The sequence below is a fragment of the Sciurus carolinensis genome, chromosome 4 (genome assembly GCF_902686445.1).
Source record: "Sciurus carolinensis chromosome 4, mSciCar1.2, whole genome shotgun sequence".
NCBI classification, from domain to species: Eukaryota; Metazoa; Chordata; class Mammalia; order Rodentia; family Sciuridae; genus Sciurus; species Sciurus carolinensis.
Genome location: NC_062216.1, coordinates 134,949,963 through 134,969,548, shown reverse-complemented (window position 1 = coordinate 134,969,548; position 19,586 = coordinate 134,949,963). Strand labels below are relative to the sequence as shown.

At 40.8% G+C, this 19,586-nt stretch overlaps 1 protein-coding gene across 2 annotated transcripts; it reads left to right on the top strand.

Annotated features, from left to right (window-relative positions):
* The first annotated feature begins 523 nt into the window (after window positions 1-523).
* Window positions 524-18,165, top strand: Csrp2 (cysteine and glycine rich protein 2). 2 transcript variants are annotated; one of them, XM_047550939.1, is made up of 6 exons: window positions 524-676; window positions 11,887-11,999; window positions 14,434-14,602; window positions 16,544-16,658; window positions 17,285-17,378; window positions 17,857-18,165. In XM_047550939.1, the coding sequence occupies exons 2-6, from the start codon at window positions 11,888-11,890 to the stop codon at window positions 17,931-17,933; spliced, it is 567 nt and encodes a 188-aa protein (XP_047406895.1). In that variant the 5' UTR covers window positions 524-676; window position 11,887; the 3' UTR covers window positions 17,934-18,165. The 2 variants fall into 2 exon arrangements, with proteins under 2 accessions (XP_047406895.1, XP_047406894.1); XM_047550938.1 differs by having other exon boundaries at window positions 525-676; window positions 16,529-16,658.
* The last annotated feature ends 1,421 nt before the right edge of the window (window positions 18,166-19,586 follow it).

The following is a 19,586-nucleotide window of genomic DNA, read 5'->3' as shown; positions in this document are numbered from 1 at the left end:
AGTTTTGCTCTTTAACAACAGGGAAGTTGTGGATTCCCAGAAGCTGGAAATCGGCCCAGAGAGCGTCCACCAAGGACGTAAAGCACGAAGAGTTTATTTATAAGGAAGGTACGGCGAGGGGGAGAGGGTGGTGGAAACCCCCGTTTGGCCGGTGTGCCACTGCTGGAGCCTGCCCGACCTTGGACTGCTCCCTCCCGAGGAAGGGGAACGGGTGTCCCGGTGGGTCCGTCGCAAGGTGGCGGGGCGACTTCCCCACAGGGCCGTCCGGTCGCCAGGCCTCCCCAGTGAGTAAGGAAGTCCCCAAGTCTTAATGGCTTCTGGAAACCGCCGGGTCCCGTGGAGGCGGGGGGAAGGTCGGCGGGAGAGGTCCCGGGACGTGGGAAGATGCCTGGCGGGCGGGAAGCGGCAGGAAGAGGCGGGACTCCTGCCTTTTGTCTCTTGGTTCTCAGCCCGGAGTCAGCCGCGAGCAACCCTCGCGCCAGACGCCCCAGCCCGGGGGAGCGGGTCCGGGAATCCGCCGGGCGCGGCGGGGCGGGGCGGACATAGGCCACGCCCTCCGGGGGAGCTTTAAAAGGCGTTCGGCGCGCGCCAGCCGCCGCTCCTGGCTCGCTGCGCGCTCCCTCCGGCCCGGTCTCGCTGGCTCCGCCCGCGGTGCGTGCGCCCGCCTCCGACTCGAGTGAGTAGGGGCGGTGGGGGCGTCTCCGCCCTGCAGCCCACCCTTGGGGAGGGGGTTCCCACTGCCGCCCGGGTCCTCTGGCCATCCTTGCTGCAGTCTCACATCCTCAGCCTGACCCGCATTTGTTCTCCCACCCGTCCTCCTACCTTGGCGCCCCAGCTTCTCCCCGCGACCCCCAACACACCTGCTGTATTCCCGGCGGCCGCTCAGGCCCTGCCTTTGGATCCCAGCCCGCCCGCGGGGCAGGTAAATAGCCCTGCGTGACCTTTAATTTCTCAATACCGGTTCCTCTAGAGGAGAGGCGGGGTCGGGAGTTTCGCGTTGCCGTTAATCCACCTTTTAGCAGCCTCGGGCCCCCGGCTGGAGCGGGAACTTTGTCTACCTTGGGGAAAGGGGTCGGATCTCTGGGTCCCTGGGTCCAGAGTGTGTGCACGCCGATCCGACCTTCCAGGGGCTGGTCGAGTGAGGTGGGGGCTTCTGTAGCCCCCCGGGCCCTCAGTCCATCCCTTGCTGCCGAACAGAGCTCTTGGCATCCCCATTGTTTGGTGGTCTCTGCCCATCACGTACCGAACCTTAAATGTTGAAGGAACAGACATGAAATGTTTCTCGATCGCTCATATTTTTTCCAGAACTTTCTACCAGTTAGGTACAAATTGAGATACCAGAATGGGTTGTGAAATTCTGCAACAGGTCCTGAAAGTCCCATACTGGGTTCCAAGCTGGATTCTGGAGCTCCACGTAGGCACCCCCTGGGGGGCGGGGAGGGGAAGCCTCTCTAAACCAGCGGCTCCCCCTCCCACTTCGGAGCTGGGATGTATGTTAAAAGATAGTGGTTTAAATGATTACTCAGAATTTGTCTCTTTTATTTGCAGTTGGAACACATGGAACACATTTTATCTTCATAAAGAAAATCTCTTTTGGGTGGCAAGTTTTAAACTTGGGCTATGAAAAGTCTCTTTAGTTGTTGACCTTCCTAATTGGACCTGTTTTAAAACTCTCCTTAAAAAAAAAAAATAATAACCCAAAACTTCAAATAGGATAACCATAAAATTGGCTATATTTTGACCCAAATTTTTCAGGAAAGAGTTGGTGATGGATTTTTAAAAGGGGGAAATCTCACATAACTTCAAAACTACATACCAAAGTATTAACGATTTTATGAAGTACTACCTGGTCTTCACTATTCTCAAGTTGATTGTCACTGATTCTTTTATCACTATTTCTCAGGGTCCTTTATCCTCAGCATTTGGTTTAGAGTGCTGTTACTGCAGAGGCAGAAGCTACATTTCATGAGTCTTTGAAACTGTTTGCTATTGTGCCTTGGTTGGACCAGAACCTGTACTGGTTAAGTGAAGGAAGGAAGGGGAGAATAAGGTGCAATTGTGGGAAGCAGAGATTTAATTTGACTCAAGCAATAGATATTTTAGATCTTCTATAAAGTTTTTATCATAATTTTTTAATGGATTCCTTCCATGTATTCAATGAATTTTGATCAGTACTATGCTGAAGGCAGTACTGATTGGAGGCCTGTCCTGGTGAAATTATCTTTTATCCTAAAACAGAATGTAAGTACAGAAAAAACAGCAATAAATGAGCTTTCAAAGCCTTGGTCTAGATGCAGCCCTGTTACTAAACAGCTATGGAGATCAGGGTCTCTAGTTTTTTCTTCTGTGTAATAAATGACATGCATCAAATGAAATGGGGAGAGGGAGCCCTCTAAGGGAGAAGAGGCGTGGCAAGGCCAGAAAGACCAAAATGAACCATTCTGGCCAGAATTCACATTCCAGCAGCAGGAGCACGCATTAGTTTGGTGCCCTCAAGAAAGTTAACTTTATTCTCTTGTCTCAATTACTTGTCCTGCTAGATGGGTATAAATAGCACATACCTTAAAGGGTTGTTGTAAGGAGTATAGATGTGTGAACAAAGTGCAGCCCAGCCTGGGAGAAATTTCTTGTGATTAGACAACATTCTGCACTTTTCCAAATATATGTGGGAAATGGCTATCAGTGAAAGTGTCTTCTGGGAGAAAGTTGACTCAGACTTGATTCAGTGTCTCCTAGGCCTTGCCTAGAGGCCAGTTCTCTTCCCTTTGTGAATATTCACAGGTTTTCCTTAAAGCACTGCATTATTTCCTGGGCTGATTATTTCACAGGCTGTCTCTTGGGTTTTGTTGCGACTGGGATCTCCAAACTCCCTTGGGGCCTCAGTTACCTAGGTGGGGATTTCTAATTGTTTTTGTGTCACAGACCTCTTAATAGCCCTGTGAAGCCTCTGGATCCCTTTTCAAAATGCTTTTAGGTTCTTAAAGTACATGGTACTAAATTTACTGATGCCAGCCCAGACTTTAAAGGAATCTGTGGACTCTGAATTAAGAGTACTGATTTACGGGAGTGTTTCTCAGTTTGAATTCTAGAGAAGCCAGCTTCAATTTATAAAAATTTTATTGTTGTAAGTCACAGAAGAAGAACCAACCAATAGATCTATATTATTAATCATTTGCAAAGGATATCAAATTCCTTGCATTTTTGTTTATGATCTCATTGTGATAATAGTGCTAATTGTCTTTGACTAAGGAGGAAAGGACAGACATCATGTGATACTTTAGGGCCAAAGAACTTCAAAGTTCAACTCTAGTAAAGAAGCTTTCATGGTGGCTTCATAAAGAAGAATAATGGAAAATTGAAATCTTATCCAATACATAGGAGTACAGGAAATACCCAGTTCGAAAAGAACTTGTGCCATAGCAAGAAGACAGTACTACTGTATTTGTGTTCCTAGCAGTGGCTTAGTTTTAACAGAACAATAGTAATTTGGAATTTGAGTTTTATTGGTATTCAGTTTTAAGTTGAATTAGTAATTTTGTTTTGGATTTATAGTTATGAATCACTTAATATCTCTGTCTCAGGTTCCCTATACATAAAATAGGAATAATGGTAATTAATGCTTATGTCAGTTGTCATGATGATTAAATTAATAAGTATGCTATTAAAATAATTAAAGGATATAGCAAACTTTACAAAGTGCATGTAATTATTATTAACCTGTCATGTGGCAGATGCTATTCTAAGTGTTCTGCATATATACAGAACTGCCTTATGCCTTATGATATACATAAGCATTATTTCCATTCTTTTTTTTTTTTTTTTGCGCGGTGCTGGGGATCGAACCCAGGGCCTTGTGCTTGCATGGAAAGCACTCTTCTGACGGAACTATCTCCCCAGCCCTATTTCTATTCTTAAAATAAGAAAACTAGCAGATCACATAACCAACTTGTACTTATTTGGCAAATAAACAGGGGTCTTAGCATTTAAATCTAGGTCTCACTCCATGTGAATATCATGTAAATGATAAATTGTTGGGATACTTAAATATCTTGTAGTTTTCACAGATTGTGGATTTGCTATGGCATGTGTTGGGGGTCATGATTACCAAGTTGTAGCATAGTTGCATTTTAATTACAGTATGTGATTTGGCATACTGTAGTGATCCAAATCTGTGTCAAGAATTTTGCTGTACTCCAAGTTGAAGACATAAGTGGTAACAGCATATAGAATTAGTTAGAATGGTAAGGCTGAGGTAAACAAGAAGAATTTACTAGATAGAATTTACTAGAATTTACTAGATACTTCATAAAGCTATGTCAGAACACGTGTTCATGCATCTCCTGAGGAGAACATGCAAACCTATCCATGTATATCTCTTTGAATTCACACAGATTCATTGCTGTGTGCTGAGCCAAGTTTTCCTGGCCTTGTCTGAAAGTCTCTCTCTCTCTCTCTCTCTCTCTCTCTCTCTCTCTCTCTCTCTCTCTCTCTCACACACACACACACACACACACACACACACACACACATACCACGAAGAGGCCTGATGACTGTGATTTCCCTCTTGGTGAGGTTAGCAGAGAGGTTTTGGTAGAAAGAAGCAGTTTAGGTGTGAGATTGGCATAGAAGCTACTGATGGCTTAGCTGGGTAGATGAAGACTGAATGGAGAGGTGCACATTCCTCTTTGTTATTTGGTAAATCAAGGACTGATAATTTGCAGTGATTCACATTGCCTCAGTCCTTATTGTTCTTTGCAGAAAATCAGATAATGAGAGTTTGTGGGACAGCTTGTGATTCTGGAGACAAAATATGAGCCTGATTTGCCGCTTTGGAAGTTACTTTGGAGATCAGTGACCTCAGCAAGTCACCTAACGACTGAACTTGATAGCCATATTCAGACCAAAAAGGGCTCCTAAAGGAAAAAGGAAGCCAGTGTGTGGCATACTGGCATTTTTCCAAGTACTTTGCAGATGTTATCTCATTAAATTCTTACAACTACCTCTGAGGTAGTTCCCATTCATTTCCACATTACAGCTGAAAAAGTTGAGGCTCAGAGTTTAAAGAACTTGGCCAGGATCACAGAGTGATAACTGACTTTCGTACTTAAGTCTGCCTAATTCTTGAGTTCCACCAGAGTATCTAAGTCAGGCATATAGCCAGGCATGTGTGCTGTGGTTTCCATTGCAGACATTACTAATTACAATAATTTTTAATGCAGATCAATGACTGAACTTCACAGTCTTCTTCAACATATTCCCAGGAATCCACTGTCAAGGATCTACAAGATGAAACTGTTTTGCCATTCCTATAAAATTAAAGCCATGCAGACTTCTAAAGTCCTTTTCTATGTGCTTCTGTATCATTGATTATGTTGTATTGGCATTATTTATTTACATGTTTTCCCCACCACTGTAAATATCCTGAGAAACAGACATCCTTCCTTATAACTGTTTTATCCTCAGCTCTCAGTATATGGCTTATAACCCTTTTTTATTTTCCCTTTTTTTGTGATATTGAGGATCAAACTGAGGGCTTTGCAAATACTAGGCAAGCACTGTACCACTGAGGAACATCCCCAGCCCCAGTGTATGGCTTTTTAAAATGCTGAATTACATTTATATGAGAGTTTTACAAACCATAAAGCACTGTGCAGTGTTTATAAGCTGCCCCTAAACTAGAACAGTTACTTGAGATATAGAAATGAAGTCAGGAGTTAGCTGGATGAGGGAGGGAAGGAAGGCAATTGCTTTAATGGGAAGGGGTTGAGGCAATGAGAGACCAGATATACTGTGAGGTGAGGAGGGGAAGTGAGTATTGGTAACAAACGTTGAACATTATGAAATATTGGTGATAGACTTATTATTTATTGAGTGCCTTCCTTACCAAATTCTCGTAACTATAAAGAAGGTACTATTATCTGTATTTTAAAGGGAAATGACACTAGGTCGGCTGCAGAACCCATGCTCTTAATTTGCCTTTAAGGCAGAACTGTCTTAAAAGCCAGGTTAAGGATTTGGCTTCAGTAGGAGGATCATCAAAACATGGAGAGGCAATCTTGGCTCAGCATGTTCACTAGCTAAGGGAAGTAGACTAAGTGGGGAGTTTGGGTAGCAAAAGAAAAACATTTGAGGACCAGCATCTAAAGCTTAATTTCTAATTAACTGCAGCTCTCAAATACTGGCCTTTTAAAAAATTATTGTAATTACTGACAGTGCTACTAATTTACATTCTTTAACAAATGACACTCTCCCTTGGCTCAAGATGAAACTGATTTGTGAAAATTTTCACTTTTGAGAAATTAAACCATAGCCTGGTTCTAGTGTAATAACAAAACCTATGTAGTAATAAAGTGTCAGAACTTCTGGAAGCATTTAAAATCTGGGTTTATGGACAGACTCACTCCAGACCTTCAGTATCAGTTCAAGTAACAAATTTAAGTGACCACACATAGACTTGGAATGCATGGATGCCAGGTAGGTCACTCAGATTAAAGTAAACCCAGCACCTGTGGTGTAAGAATGACCTGTGTGGTCATTTTGTGGCATTCAGTTGGTTACCTAGAAAATAGTTAACTTTACCACAGGGTGAATCAGATTTAGACAATAGTAATTTCCCTGAAGTGTAAGTCTTGTGAATTTTGGGTGGTGCCCTAGACTGGGGAGAGGCAGGAAGGAGCGATTGCATATAGGTGTTCACTTGTACGCCAAGCCTTTTAATCTAATGCAGTGGATAAATCCTAGTGCTGGAACTCTGTCAGACACTGAAAAACCCAACAAAGAAGACTAAGCAACAGAATAAACCTGTGTTTGACCTATTTTCTGAGGTATATGTAAAGTGGGATTTTATTTCTGCTCTTGCCATTCTGTAAATTAATGCATAGGATTGGGGAAAGCATGCAGTTCACATAGCTCAGTGCAGACCTAGTTTGCTGTGATTAATGACAGCTGTTGTGGAATACTGCCGCCAAAGGCTTACAAGAAAAATGAAGCCTTGCATATTTTCAATATGTACAGCAATGCCAAGAGTGACAGAATTGGAAGCTCATCACACATCCTCCTGCCAAATTCAGGAAACATCCATAGGGGTTCAGCCTAAAAGTGTAAATTTGAACTTCATTTCTTAGTCACTTCTGTAGGTGGAGCTATTGTTATTCTTTGGTGTGTTTTAATGTCCCAGACAAAAGGGTTTATGAGTGACTGATCTGCAGATTTTTCGCTACCCTGTTTGTGGCTTTGCCAGCTGTATTCTTAGAGGTTGTTCAGTGGGTTTTCCTACTGGAGTACTGATTTTATCTTCACAATATTCTGTTTCCCTATATATAAGATAAGAAAACTAAGCTCAAGCTTGCACCATATTATAGTCATTGAGTTGTAACCCAAGTCTATCTAAACCAGTCAGCCTACCTACTCTTCTTCCTTCTTTCCATTATGAAATATTTCAGATACATAAAACAAGAATTTTAATTTAGAAGAAGACTCAATGATAACTACCCACTATCCATCTTAGAAAAGAAAACAAATTCAGCTGAGGCTTTCTGAGGATGCTCTATTACATTATTTGTCTGTGTGCCAGAAAAGGTTATTTAAAAACTCTGTTGGAAAGCACTTAAACTGGATGGAACTGTGTTTTGATATATGCCAAATATCTGGTAGGTGGTGTGGGAAATACAGAGATGTGGTCCTCACCTCAATGGGCAGAAGCTTCTACCATGGTACATTGAATGCTGTGAAACTTCAGTAGGCATTTCCTGAAACCTGACACTTCCACATTTAGCTAGTGTGGCATGTACAGTAGAAATTAAAGATGACTTACAACAAGGAAATTTACAGTAATTCAGTTATGTTAAAAAAGGAATGCTATTTTCTCCTTTTTTAAAAATTCAGGCTGCTCTTCACTAGCAAGAGAAGAACATAAAGTGATTAGTTGGGTTTTTAAATTTTTATTTCAAATATTCAAAGACAACTTAGTTTAACCTTGATCCTAATAGAAATCTGACTCCTTGTTGGTGATTGCTGCCAAGTGAATGTGTGTGAAAATAAAAGGTACCAGATATTAAACACTTCACCTTCTAATAAAAGAAATGCCTTGATAGCACAAATGCCTCAATAATAACAAAGTATTTTAAGAGCCAGCTAATGCTGGGATCCAATTCAAATAATGGTAGCGTCATCATGTATAGCCTAGATTCTATCTTTTGTTTCCTTAGGATTCATGAGGAAACCTCCAACAGATGTCTGTCGCATCCATGAGTATTACAAAACAAGACAACTTTGGAATCAAGGTGCAAAGTCAGTGTCACTGATTGCACTCCAAACTGAAGCCAGCACAGGCTGCTGGGAACAAGGCTTTGTGTCTTAGGTTTTACAATCAGGCTCAAGTTTCATTCTGGGTTTAAATAATAGAGTACCTATCTCCAGGAAAGGAATAAAAGATTTATGCAAATACACAAAGGAAAGCTTGCAAGTATGCCCTGTTGTGGCAAGATTTTGATCCTATGTGAATGCCTTCAGAGTAAGGCCGGTAACATTGTGGATCCTTGGAACTACTTTTTTCCTATTTGGATAAGAAAAGTAGGCTTTTTACAAACTGATTTTGATAGTTCAGTGGTAATTAGTTATATCTAATGGGGGAGGGGTTATGTATGAATGTTGTTTGTTTCTTGGAGGAGGAGTTCTAATTCCAAAGGGCTTAATAGGGAATTTACTGGCTCACATAACTGAGGAAGAAGTGCAGGGTAAGATGAGGCACTGCTGAATTAGGGACTGAAGGGTTCTTAGGGCCCTCCGTTTTCCTCTATGCTAGCTTCATTCTTTGGTACTTCTACAATGGCTAGCCTGCTGCTAGTACCTCTACTCCTTATTCACAAAGCTCTAAATCAAAGCCCAGGGTTTAACTTTCAGTAAATTGGATTGGGTTACGTACTCATTCCTAAACCAGTAACTGTAGCAAGAAGGGGGAGTGCACTGATCTGACTGGCAATGACTAAGTCACATACCCAGCCCTGGAGTTGGGGGTTGCTATGGTTTGAGTGTTTTTGTGCCTTCCAGAACTCATTGAAACTTAATCTGTAATAACAGGATTTGGAGGTAGGGCCTAATAAAAGGAATTTAGGAAAGAAAATATTACTACCACTAAAATAAGGGCTTGTGGGGGAATGGTTTGTTCTCTGTGCCTCTGTCACGTGAGAACAAAGTTTTTCTCCTCTAGAGGTGCCATTTTGAAAATGGAGACAGGGGCCTGCCCAGATACAAAACCTTGCCAGATGCTTGATATTGGAGTTCCCTGCCTCTAAAACTGTGAAATAAATATCTGTTCTTTATTAATTACCCAGTCTCAAGTATTCTTGAGGCTGAGACCAGGTTAGAGTCAATATTATCTAAACCAGTGTTTTTCAAACTGTTTGTGGTAAAGGACTATGTAGGAATCCATCTTGACATGGCTATAGCTATGCTGGAGATAACCTTCCTTTTGCCTGCCAGATAGCCCTGGCATACCCCCAAAACCCTATAGGACCAAGTCATTAAGATAGTTAGCTGAACCAGCTGTTGATGCCCAGAATGTTTCTTAACAGACATTGGACATGTTAATCATTTTTGAGAAAGGCCAGGTATGTTCCAGTTGGCCATAGTCCACCTTTGTCTAGTGTAGCATATTTACCTCCCTTGAGGTATGGGGATCTCCTTTCTGCTGCCCAAGACAGGTTTGTGTCCCTACGTCCCCTACAGATTGCACTTTGTACAATCCTGGACCTGTATGCCTCTTTCTTTGGTCTTTTGGCCCCTTCTGCCTTGGTGTCTGTTTCTCATAACACCAGGAATAGGTTTTTCCAAAAAAGAACATATGTTTTTCAGATTTCCAAGTACAAACTAACTGTACACAGATGAGTCCATCTGTCCTACTCTTGGTCATTGTGGCATAATACATGAAAATTTTTGTCTTAGTCCATTTTCTTTTGCAGTAACAACACCTGAGACTGGATTAATAGATAAAGAAAAGAGGTTTATTTTGGCTTATAGTTCAGGAGGCTGGGAATTCCAAGATTGGGCACCAGCATTGCCTGGCTTCTGGTAAGGGCCATGTGCTATTCCATATATGGTGGAAAAGTGGAAGGCAAGCAGTTGCATCCAGAGAGGATGAGAGAAGAAGATTGGATGCTTTATAACAATCCTCTAGTGTAATAACCCACTCTTGAAGCAACTATATGAATCTCTTCATGAGGTTGAGGCTCATGAGCCAAATACCTTGTGCCAGCCCTCACCTCCACACATTGCTACACTGAGGAATTAAGTTCCACATGAGTTTGGGTGGGGACAGTCCATATTCAAACCATAGCAAGTTTCAAAGTGCTTATCTGAATTTTGGCTCAAATTGGTAATAAGCATAGTGGATCATCACCAGGAGACCATATTTTAATAAGTATTTCAAACCACAAGAACTAAGAGAGTAATTGCCTCCTTGAAAGATAATCTGGGGGAAATATTTCGAGAAGAGGGGCAAAATGTATACCACATCAATTCATTCTATAAATTGAGAAAGTCCTCATCTAATATTCAGGAAATTGCTGGGTTTTGGACCACTTTAATGGGGGGAGGATGGGAGTTCACCACCCCCTTTTTATGTTAAGGATTTTTGAAGGTTCTTTAGTCCTTCCTGCTTAGCAGCACTCTTTCCCCCGTATTTTCTACCAGGTTTGCATTAGTAAGAAAGTCTCAACTTTTTTAACCTAGCCATTTCCTACAGAGGCAAACTGCTACCTAAAAGAGACAGAACAGGCACGGGCTGGGTGTCATTCACAGAAGGGAAGTCTAAAGAGGACGGTGGGGTGGGGGCAAAAGAATTATTACTGTGTTTTTAGATACCACTCAGGACCTGGCAGATATAACATGTCTTCTAGCAGAATGACTTTGTTTCTGGCTAAGGCGGTTGAGGATGCTGGCCATTCAGAACCAGGCATTTAAAACTCTGTCCCGATAGACCAGTTTGAGAGGAAGCTGAGAGGATTTTAACTCCATAGCCTAATAAGATAACCTAGAATTTAACCTTCCAGCTCCACATCACATTAGGCCACATTGTTCCGAGGTTATTCTGACACACTTTTACAAACAGTTCATGTTTCTGGGAAGAGAACTTGGTAGCTTATCTGTATAGCCTGACAGACCTGTCACGGAAAACCAACTGTTGGCTGAACTAGTGGATGTTGGGTGTAGTGGAGCAAAGAAACTTAAATCACAGCCATCTGGGTGGGTGTTTGTTGTGGTTGCAGCAGGGCTGCATGCACGCAGTTGTTCTGGTCACAGACGCAGCTATTTGTGCTACAACTGTGCCTAACTTTAGAAGACAAATACAAGTTTTTCTTGCAAAGCAGCACATTTATTCCTCCCTAAAGATTGTTTATGGCTTATATATGTTGACTGTTAAGAATTCAGTGCAGTTACAGTGAACTAAACATGTAGTGAAAACCTCCACCCAAGTGTAAGCTCTTCAACTGGGTTTTTGTTTTTTGGGCTTTTTTTTAAAGCTCATTAAAGATTGGGGGTGTTCACACAGGGCGATGTTTGCCTTTCCACTCCCCAGCTTCTTTCTTAACTCCTGTGGATTCTGGTGCATACTTTGTTTTGTGCCTGGTGACCTGTACTGTTCTATTGAATACAGGTCCTTTGTCTTGTAGAAAAAAACTGTGCATGACAAGCCAGAGTTTCCTAATGAAAGCTGCAATTTGGGAGAAGAGATGAGGTTATTTTGGAGGAACGCAGGCCTTTGAAAGATGTGGTTTGAGTGGTTCATAAAGAAACAAGATCTGCAGCTGTCTCCTGGGTTTAAACAGCCCTCTAGGGAGCTTGTAAGACAAGCACAGGGATATTCTGATGAATCCTTTGTTCCTACAGAATGCCTGTCTGGGGAGGTGGAAACAAGTGTGGGGCCTGCGGGAGGACTGTGTACCATGCTGAAGAGGTGCAGTGTGATGGGAGGAGCTTCCACCGCTGCTGCTTTCTGTGCAGTAAGTATCTCCACACACACCCCCCCCCCCCCCCGCCTTACCTTTGACAAAGTTTACATGCAACAAGCTTCTGTTTACCTTCTTAAGAAGAAAGTTGGATTTGCTAATGAAGATGATTTTAGAAGCACTGCTGGGTTTTACCTGTCTGTTGTCATAGACATTGTGCCAAGCTTAGCAGCAAGGTCAGGAAGGATGACTCAAGACACTTGGCCTCTGTCTTGACCATACCGCCTCTGTCTCCCCTGCTTCACTGAGAGCTCCGTGTTGCTTATGAATTCTGACACCTAGCAGAGTTTGTGGCACATTACTGTAAGGGCTTGGCTCCAGTTTTGAATGAATGAGTTGCTCTTAATTTATCCAGTTTTTTTCTGGTTAGGGTCCTTTTTGAAACCTTGTTAATTTCTTACCACACTGATAATTGAAATTCAAGTGCCTACAAGCTTCATTTCTGTGGAAATTAAAATTCTTTCTTCTCTCATAATGAACATTGAGTTACTTCTGGTTATTGATATTCCAAATTTATTGGGGGAAGGAAGTAGAAATCCCAAATTGGGAATTGCTGTTGTTCATAGATGTCTGGTGCAAGCAGAAAGTAGCACATAAAACAGCACATACCTGTATATCTAAAGATAGCAAATACTTGATAATGAGAGAAACAGAGCTAAAGAGAACCCCCCCCACACAAGTCCGCTCTGGTTTTTAAAATAGTAGAATATCAGCTTAAGAAAGCTTCTCATTAATCATCTGAGTCAAATAATTGTTTTCTTTTTTGAGGGTCGGGTACCAGGGCACTTGACCACCGAGCCACATCCCTAGCCCTATTTTATATTTTATTTAGAGACAGGGTCTCACTGGGTTGCTTAGCATTTCACTTTTGCTGAGGCTGGCTTGGACTCACAATCCTCCTGCTTTAGCCTCCCTAGCCGCTGGGATTACAGGCACGTGCCACCACGCCAGGCTAAAATTTTCTTTAATGAAGGGTTTATCACATCTAAGGAACCCACATGTACATGTAGATATTTGCCTTTATGTATAGTATTATGTACTGAAATTTACTGTAAGAAACCATTTATTGAAAATAAATTTGCTTATATTAAGAAATAATTTCAGGAAAAACACATTTGACATTTGAATTGTCCTATTCTCATAGAAAGCAGCAATCAAGGTATCCAGACTTCTTTATAGTGAGACTGCTTTGTAGATGATGAGAAACACTAGACAGTTGCAGTTATAAAAATAGGAAAATCTATATATCAGTGTGTGCTGTGTATACCTATGTAATAGCTACCATTTTTTTAGAAGTTACTTTGTTTCTTTTAAGTTATCAATTTTTCAACAAAACTGTAAGCAAGAAAGACAGAAACAAAGAGAAATGCAAGTACTTTAGAAGTTGTTCACGGTTTCATGTAAGGTTAAGCCATAATGTCTACACTGTAATAAAGTCAGCACTGAGTAAACAAGTTCTTGGTAGTTTGTTTCCAGAGTAGATGTCATTTTATTCTGCTGGAAAGTCTTCAGTGTAAGATAATAGAAACTTAACAATTTAACTTTAAACTAGCCAGCTAAGTCATCTAAGCTGTCCTTCCCTTCGTCCTCCTTCCCCTTTTCTACTCCACTGTTTGATTTCCAGCTGCCTGATTGTGCTATCAATGAGTTCCCTCACAATTTACCTTTTCTCAAGCTTAATTGAAGTTTTAGAAAGTGAAATAATGTCTAAATAAAACATGATGACGTGGCAGTTTTATGAAGTGGGATATGTGGAAATGTCTCGTGGCAAGAGATCCATCAAAAAAGAATGTATTCTCCTTTGAGACAGAAGGGAAAACAAATGGAGGCTTTAAACCACTTGCTGGTTTCCAGACATAGGCATCACTGCTGGAGAAGCTGGCAGGGAGGATGAGAGGAGGGTACTTTGTCCTGTTCTAGACCAGGCAACACAATTAGAATTCTGGATTTAAAACTTCATCCCTGAGGGTGTTTTTAGAGGAATAAAAAACAAAGGCAGCCCCTATAAGGCACTCACTACTCTTGTCAGATTGTGATGTGCCAATACTTGGTATGAAAAGACTGGGAAGGGTTAAGTCTTGAAGGTTGGGAGCAAAGGTTTAAGATTGTAGGCATTTTTAGTTTTATTCCTTTTGTGCATGTGATTGGAGCCATCTCTGAAACTTGTTTCCCTCCTGCCAGATCATTTGGAAAAGTTTGAAGCTTCTGGATGTTAAAATTCCAGTACTTTCTGAAGCATATCATGGAGGAAGGCCAATAATCTTCACCTGTAGCTGACCAATCTAGCTGCTGTCTTGTGGCTTTTGGGAAACCACAGGATAAGCTATGAATGAGAGAACCTCTGCCATTACCATTTGTGGACCTCATGGTTCTAAGAAAAAGGGTATTTGTTAGAGCGTGTTTAAAATCGTAACTTTTTCTCCCCCAGTGGTTTGCAGGAAAAATTTAGACAGCACGACAGTGGCAATTCATGATGAGGAGATCTACTGCAAATCCTGCTATGGAAAAAAGTATGGACCAAAAGGCTATGGTTATGGCCAGGGTGCTGGCACGCTCAACATGGACCGTGGTGAGAGGCTGGGCATCAAACCAGAGAGGTGAGATAAAAGGACGTTTGTTATCTTCAGAAGGGAGTTAAAACAGTTAACGTTGCTTAGTGGTCAGGACTCTGGGAGTTTCCAGATTTTTAGCTTAAATTAAGTAAACAAAATGTGAGTCGGATTTTCTAATGTAAACTAGTAACTATTCTTCAATTTCAAAATATTGTTAGTTTTGTACCTAACAGAAGTCTCCATCTGTAACCTTGTCTATTCCTTCATGTCATCCTAGTCATCCTTCAGGACCAAGTGTAAGGACTTCATTTCCCAAGAAATCTTTCTCAATGACTCTGAAACCTTGTGGCATGTGATGATTGTAATACTTGTGGAGATTAAACATCTTCACAGGGTTGATCTCTAGGGGCAGCATCAAATGGGAAGAACACTTCCATTGAGGCCAACTTGCATTTTCAGTTCAAGCTCACAATTTACTAATTCTGTAGCCCTTCACCAAGTTATTTAACATCTGAGCCCCCAGTTCTTCATCTGTAATACAAGTTAACAATTATCCATACACTACGAAGTTCTTAAAAGGCAGAGGGAAGATAATGTGTGAAGTTCTTACTGACAAGATTGACAGATTTGAAATTTTTCTTGAAACTCATAACTACAAGTGTTGGATATCATTGTTAACAAGTTTTAAAGAACACTTTAAAAAGTAGATTATGGAGATTTTTTGAAAATACACCTACACTAGGATCAACTGGAGAAACTAATACTGTGAATTAATACTTCAAATTTGTTGCTTAGAATATTTCCATTGGCCACCCACAAAGGATGCTGTATATTAAACAACTTGGATAGAAGTGTATTAATGACTCCAAAAAATGGGTGGGGAAGATGAAGATATTGAAAGATGCATGGGAAGTATTTGAATAAATTATTTTATGAAAGGGAAATATTCTAAATTAAGATTTTGACTTTTTATGTATGTAACTTAATAAGCTATAACCTGGAAAACATTTTTTTTGCCAAGTAGAAAATATTGACACTTAAGCTGCTGCTTACACAGTGGTATCATCTATTTTACCTACTTGACTTATAAGGTTCTACAAGGAGGGCCTCAAAGCCCAGGAGCTCTTCTGCACATGTTAAGTATAACTACTTATTCAGTAGAAAACTATTTCTGCTGAAATATGGTCTGCCCTTGTGACCTGAAAATAGTGACAAAATACCATTCTGTCTAGAGAAAAAAAATAAAGCTAAACAGTAATAACCAAATTTTTAAAAATATTTTCCTATGAAGAAAGTAGTTTATTCACACTTTACCCTGCTCATATATACTGGGAAACTAATCTGTAAAACACGTTTAACTTTCTTAGTGACTACTTAAGTCAGTTGATCAGTTTTGTAGAAAAAAACTTTTTGGTATTGGGGATCGAACCCAGGGCCACTCAACCACTGAGGCATATCTCTAGCCCTTTTTAAATATTTTATTTAGAGACAGGGTCTGAGTTGCTTAGGGCCTCACTAAATTGCTGAGGCTCCTTTGAACTTGTGATCCTCCTGCCTCAGCTTCTCGAGCTGCTTATAGGAACCCAGCTAGTTTGCAAAACTTAACTGAAGAATTATTTAACATTGATTTTTTAATCTCCTATGAAGTACAAAGCTAGTATGGTTCCAGTGATTTTGATGCTGTGAATCTGGGATAAAAATAATTGCTAGCACAAGGTATGATGGACTTGGGAATAAGATATTTGAGTATGGGAGTTTGGCTGTCTTTTTTGTAGTAATGAGTCCATAACAGGTTAAGTGACTCCAGCCAGCACCTGAGATTAATTTCTCTATTCTTTCCCTATATTGGCTGCAAAGGCTCCAGCCTTGAGACAGGGTAGCAGTTAAGTCCCAGAGTTCCATTGTTCCTGCATTGTGGACTTATAAGGGCCTTTTGGGAAATCTTGCCTCATTTTTCCCCCTTTCTACAAGTGTTCAACCTCACAGGCCTACAACAAATCCAAACACTTCAAAATTTGCTCAGAAATACGGAGGTGCTGAGAAGTGTTCCAGATGTGGGGATTCTGTATATGCTGCCGAGAAGATAATTGGAGCTGGAAAGGTAAAGTGCCATTTTGAATTAATAACAGTGAATGAATCCTCTCTGCTCCCTTGGTGCCCTAGACCTCTTCATATCTCAGTTAAGTGCTGTGTCTTCTGCTTTGAATTAAAACTTTTTCTAAACCAAATTTCCATCAGAATCGATTTTTTGACCTATTACTTCTGTTTAAAACTTGTTTTCATAGGGAATGCTCCCAGAGGTCATAAATGAAAAGGGCCAGACTGTCAGACAACTTGGGATCTGCTGGTTAATCCATGTAATCAGGGTCAGGACATCAGATGCTAATTAGGCGTGTGGATTTAGAAGTTACCACTTAGCTTCATTGAGCTGCCCAGTTCTCAACCAAAAGGCAGATTTTAAAAGAGGACACTAGGTTTGTGGCAAGACCTGAGATTGCCCTTAGGGAAACGACCTTCCATAGGACAGCTCCCAGCCCAGCTCTCTTGTGGGTGGCCAAGAATGCAGATGCAGAGGAGGACCAGTGTAGCCTTCCAGCTGAGCTGAGCTGAGCCACAGCAGCCAGGAGCTTGTGTTGGGTTTATCTTCCTGAGCTGCTACTTGCCACATCTGAATTATATTGCAGGAACCAGGCCTCTCAAACATGCTAACACATCTATCCCTTCTAGCCCTGGCACAAAAACTGTTTCCGATGTGCCAAATGTGGGAAGAGTCTGGAATCAACAACTCTGACCGAGAAAGAAGGTGAAATCTATTGCAAAGGTAAAATTAATGTCCTACTGTTATCCTATAAGTATTCCATACTGGCTATTATTTAATGAAGTATCACCAGTACAAAAAAAGCCAAAGTACCTGAAAACACAAAAAACAGGCAGTGTCACTGGCTAATTGAAAATAAAACATCCAGAGATGCTTTCGGATGTCAAGAGAACCACAATATTAAGTTCCTATTCAAAGAGTACAAGTATATGAGGGTAACAGATAACTTAGCTGATCTGACTGCCGTACTTGTAAGTCAGCATGACCGTGAGCTGAACTCTAAGGAACCGGAATGTTGGACTTCACAGCTTGAAGATAATTACTACAAGGCACATTTTTTTATCTGAAATAAATTGATTTTGGCATAGCCAGCAACTTGTTTTTTTTTTTTTTTTTTTTTTTTAATTTATGGAAGTTTGTCTTAAGTGATGCTAGCAAAGCCCAACGAACTTGCACTAACTCTTCCGCTTTCTTTTTGTAGGATGCTATGCCAAAAACTTTGGCCCCAAGGGATTTGGCTATGGCCAAGGAGCAGGAGCCCTTGTTCATGCTCAATAAAGGTGTTAACCCAGAACTAAGCATCACACACTGAGAATCTCTTCATAATCTAGACAGATAATCTTGTAACACTACACTACTGTGAAATTCTACCAGCTTGAAGTGCTGTATATTATCCTGTATTTGGATAGGCTAACTCGTAGGAAGAAAGCACTGTATCTATCCTTTTACTTAATTCACCAGCATTTTCAGGAACCAATTCTTTTATGTTTTAAATAAAACTTCAACTTTATATATGTGTTCCTTGTCTTTTAATTAACCTTTTGGAGGAGCTGTTGTGACTTCAGTTAATGGAAAACCGTTTTTGTTGGACAATTAACCTCATCATCCAGCTGACTCACTAGGCTCATGTTTGCAATACAGGTGTTGAAAAGTGTCTCTCTTTTTTAATCTGGGGAATATGCCTTAGGAGTGAGAGTTGCCAGGCAGCAGGTTTCACCAGCTGGCATTGAGCAGTACAGCAGTACCTTCCTGCTTATCAAAGCCTAGAACTTTTCTTTTGGAGCAGTTTTCCCAAGTGTGGCTTCTGGAGAACCTGCACTAGAAATGCCTGGGAGAATTAAAAGGCAGATCTGAAAGCCCTGCTTCAGCCCCACCAAAGCAGAATCTCTAATGGTAGAATGGGCACAAAAGTCCTTCTAACGAGTTCCTCCAAAAGGCACAAACAGAACCAGAGTAGTGCATACTATTAAAAAAATCAAAAATAAACTTTGGGGGCTGGGGTTGTGGCTGTGTGGTAGAGTGCTTGCCTGGCGTGTGAGGCACTGGGCTCAATCCTCAGCATCACATAAAAATAAATAAAGGTCTTGTGCCCATGAACAACTTAAAAAATATTTTTTAAACTTTATACCTAACTAGCATCTTCTGAAGCTTAGTTCCACTTGAACAGGAGAGATGTTAACTAAATTCTAGAAACTGGGGTGCTTTTTTCACTGAATATTCTGCATAAGTAGCAAACAATGTTGCATTGTCTGGACACATTCATCAGCCTCAGGTAGAAAAGGGCATTAGACTAAAAAGGAATTTTCATTACCCTGACTCCAGAAGAGTTTTTATTCCATTTCAGGTATGAAATTAGTCTGTAATGTATGTTACTAAAATTAAGCTGGCTTGATTTATGAACACAATCTTTCCAAAACCCACATTTATATTTGATACTGCTTATTCAGAAAAGCTAACAGGGATTTCATATATGTAATTATATGTATAAATATATATAAGATATTTAAGAAGGGAGAAACTTTGGAAGTTTTTGAGGGTATACTTGGCAAAACAATTCAAGCTTCCTCTATGTCATATCCTTGAGCAGCTTCAGGTATTTTATATGGCACATCAGTATCAATGTAGGAGGGGAGGGCCTTTTAGTTAAAGCTGGAAAATAGTTAATTGGCTATATCAGAAGTTGAATTAGGGAGCTGAGGTTGTGGCTCAGTGGTAGCGCGCTGGCCTAGCATGTGTGAGGAACTGGGTTCAATTCTCAGTACCACATATAATGAGTAAAATAAAGGTCTAGCAACATCTAAAAAAAAAGGCAAAAAACAAAAAAGATGAAGAGTTATAGAACAGATTATGTGGTAGTTTTAAAATAAGTCCACAAATTCCTTGACATTCCCACTTGGAGTGTTGCAGATATGTTTATCCCTGTACATTTAC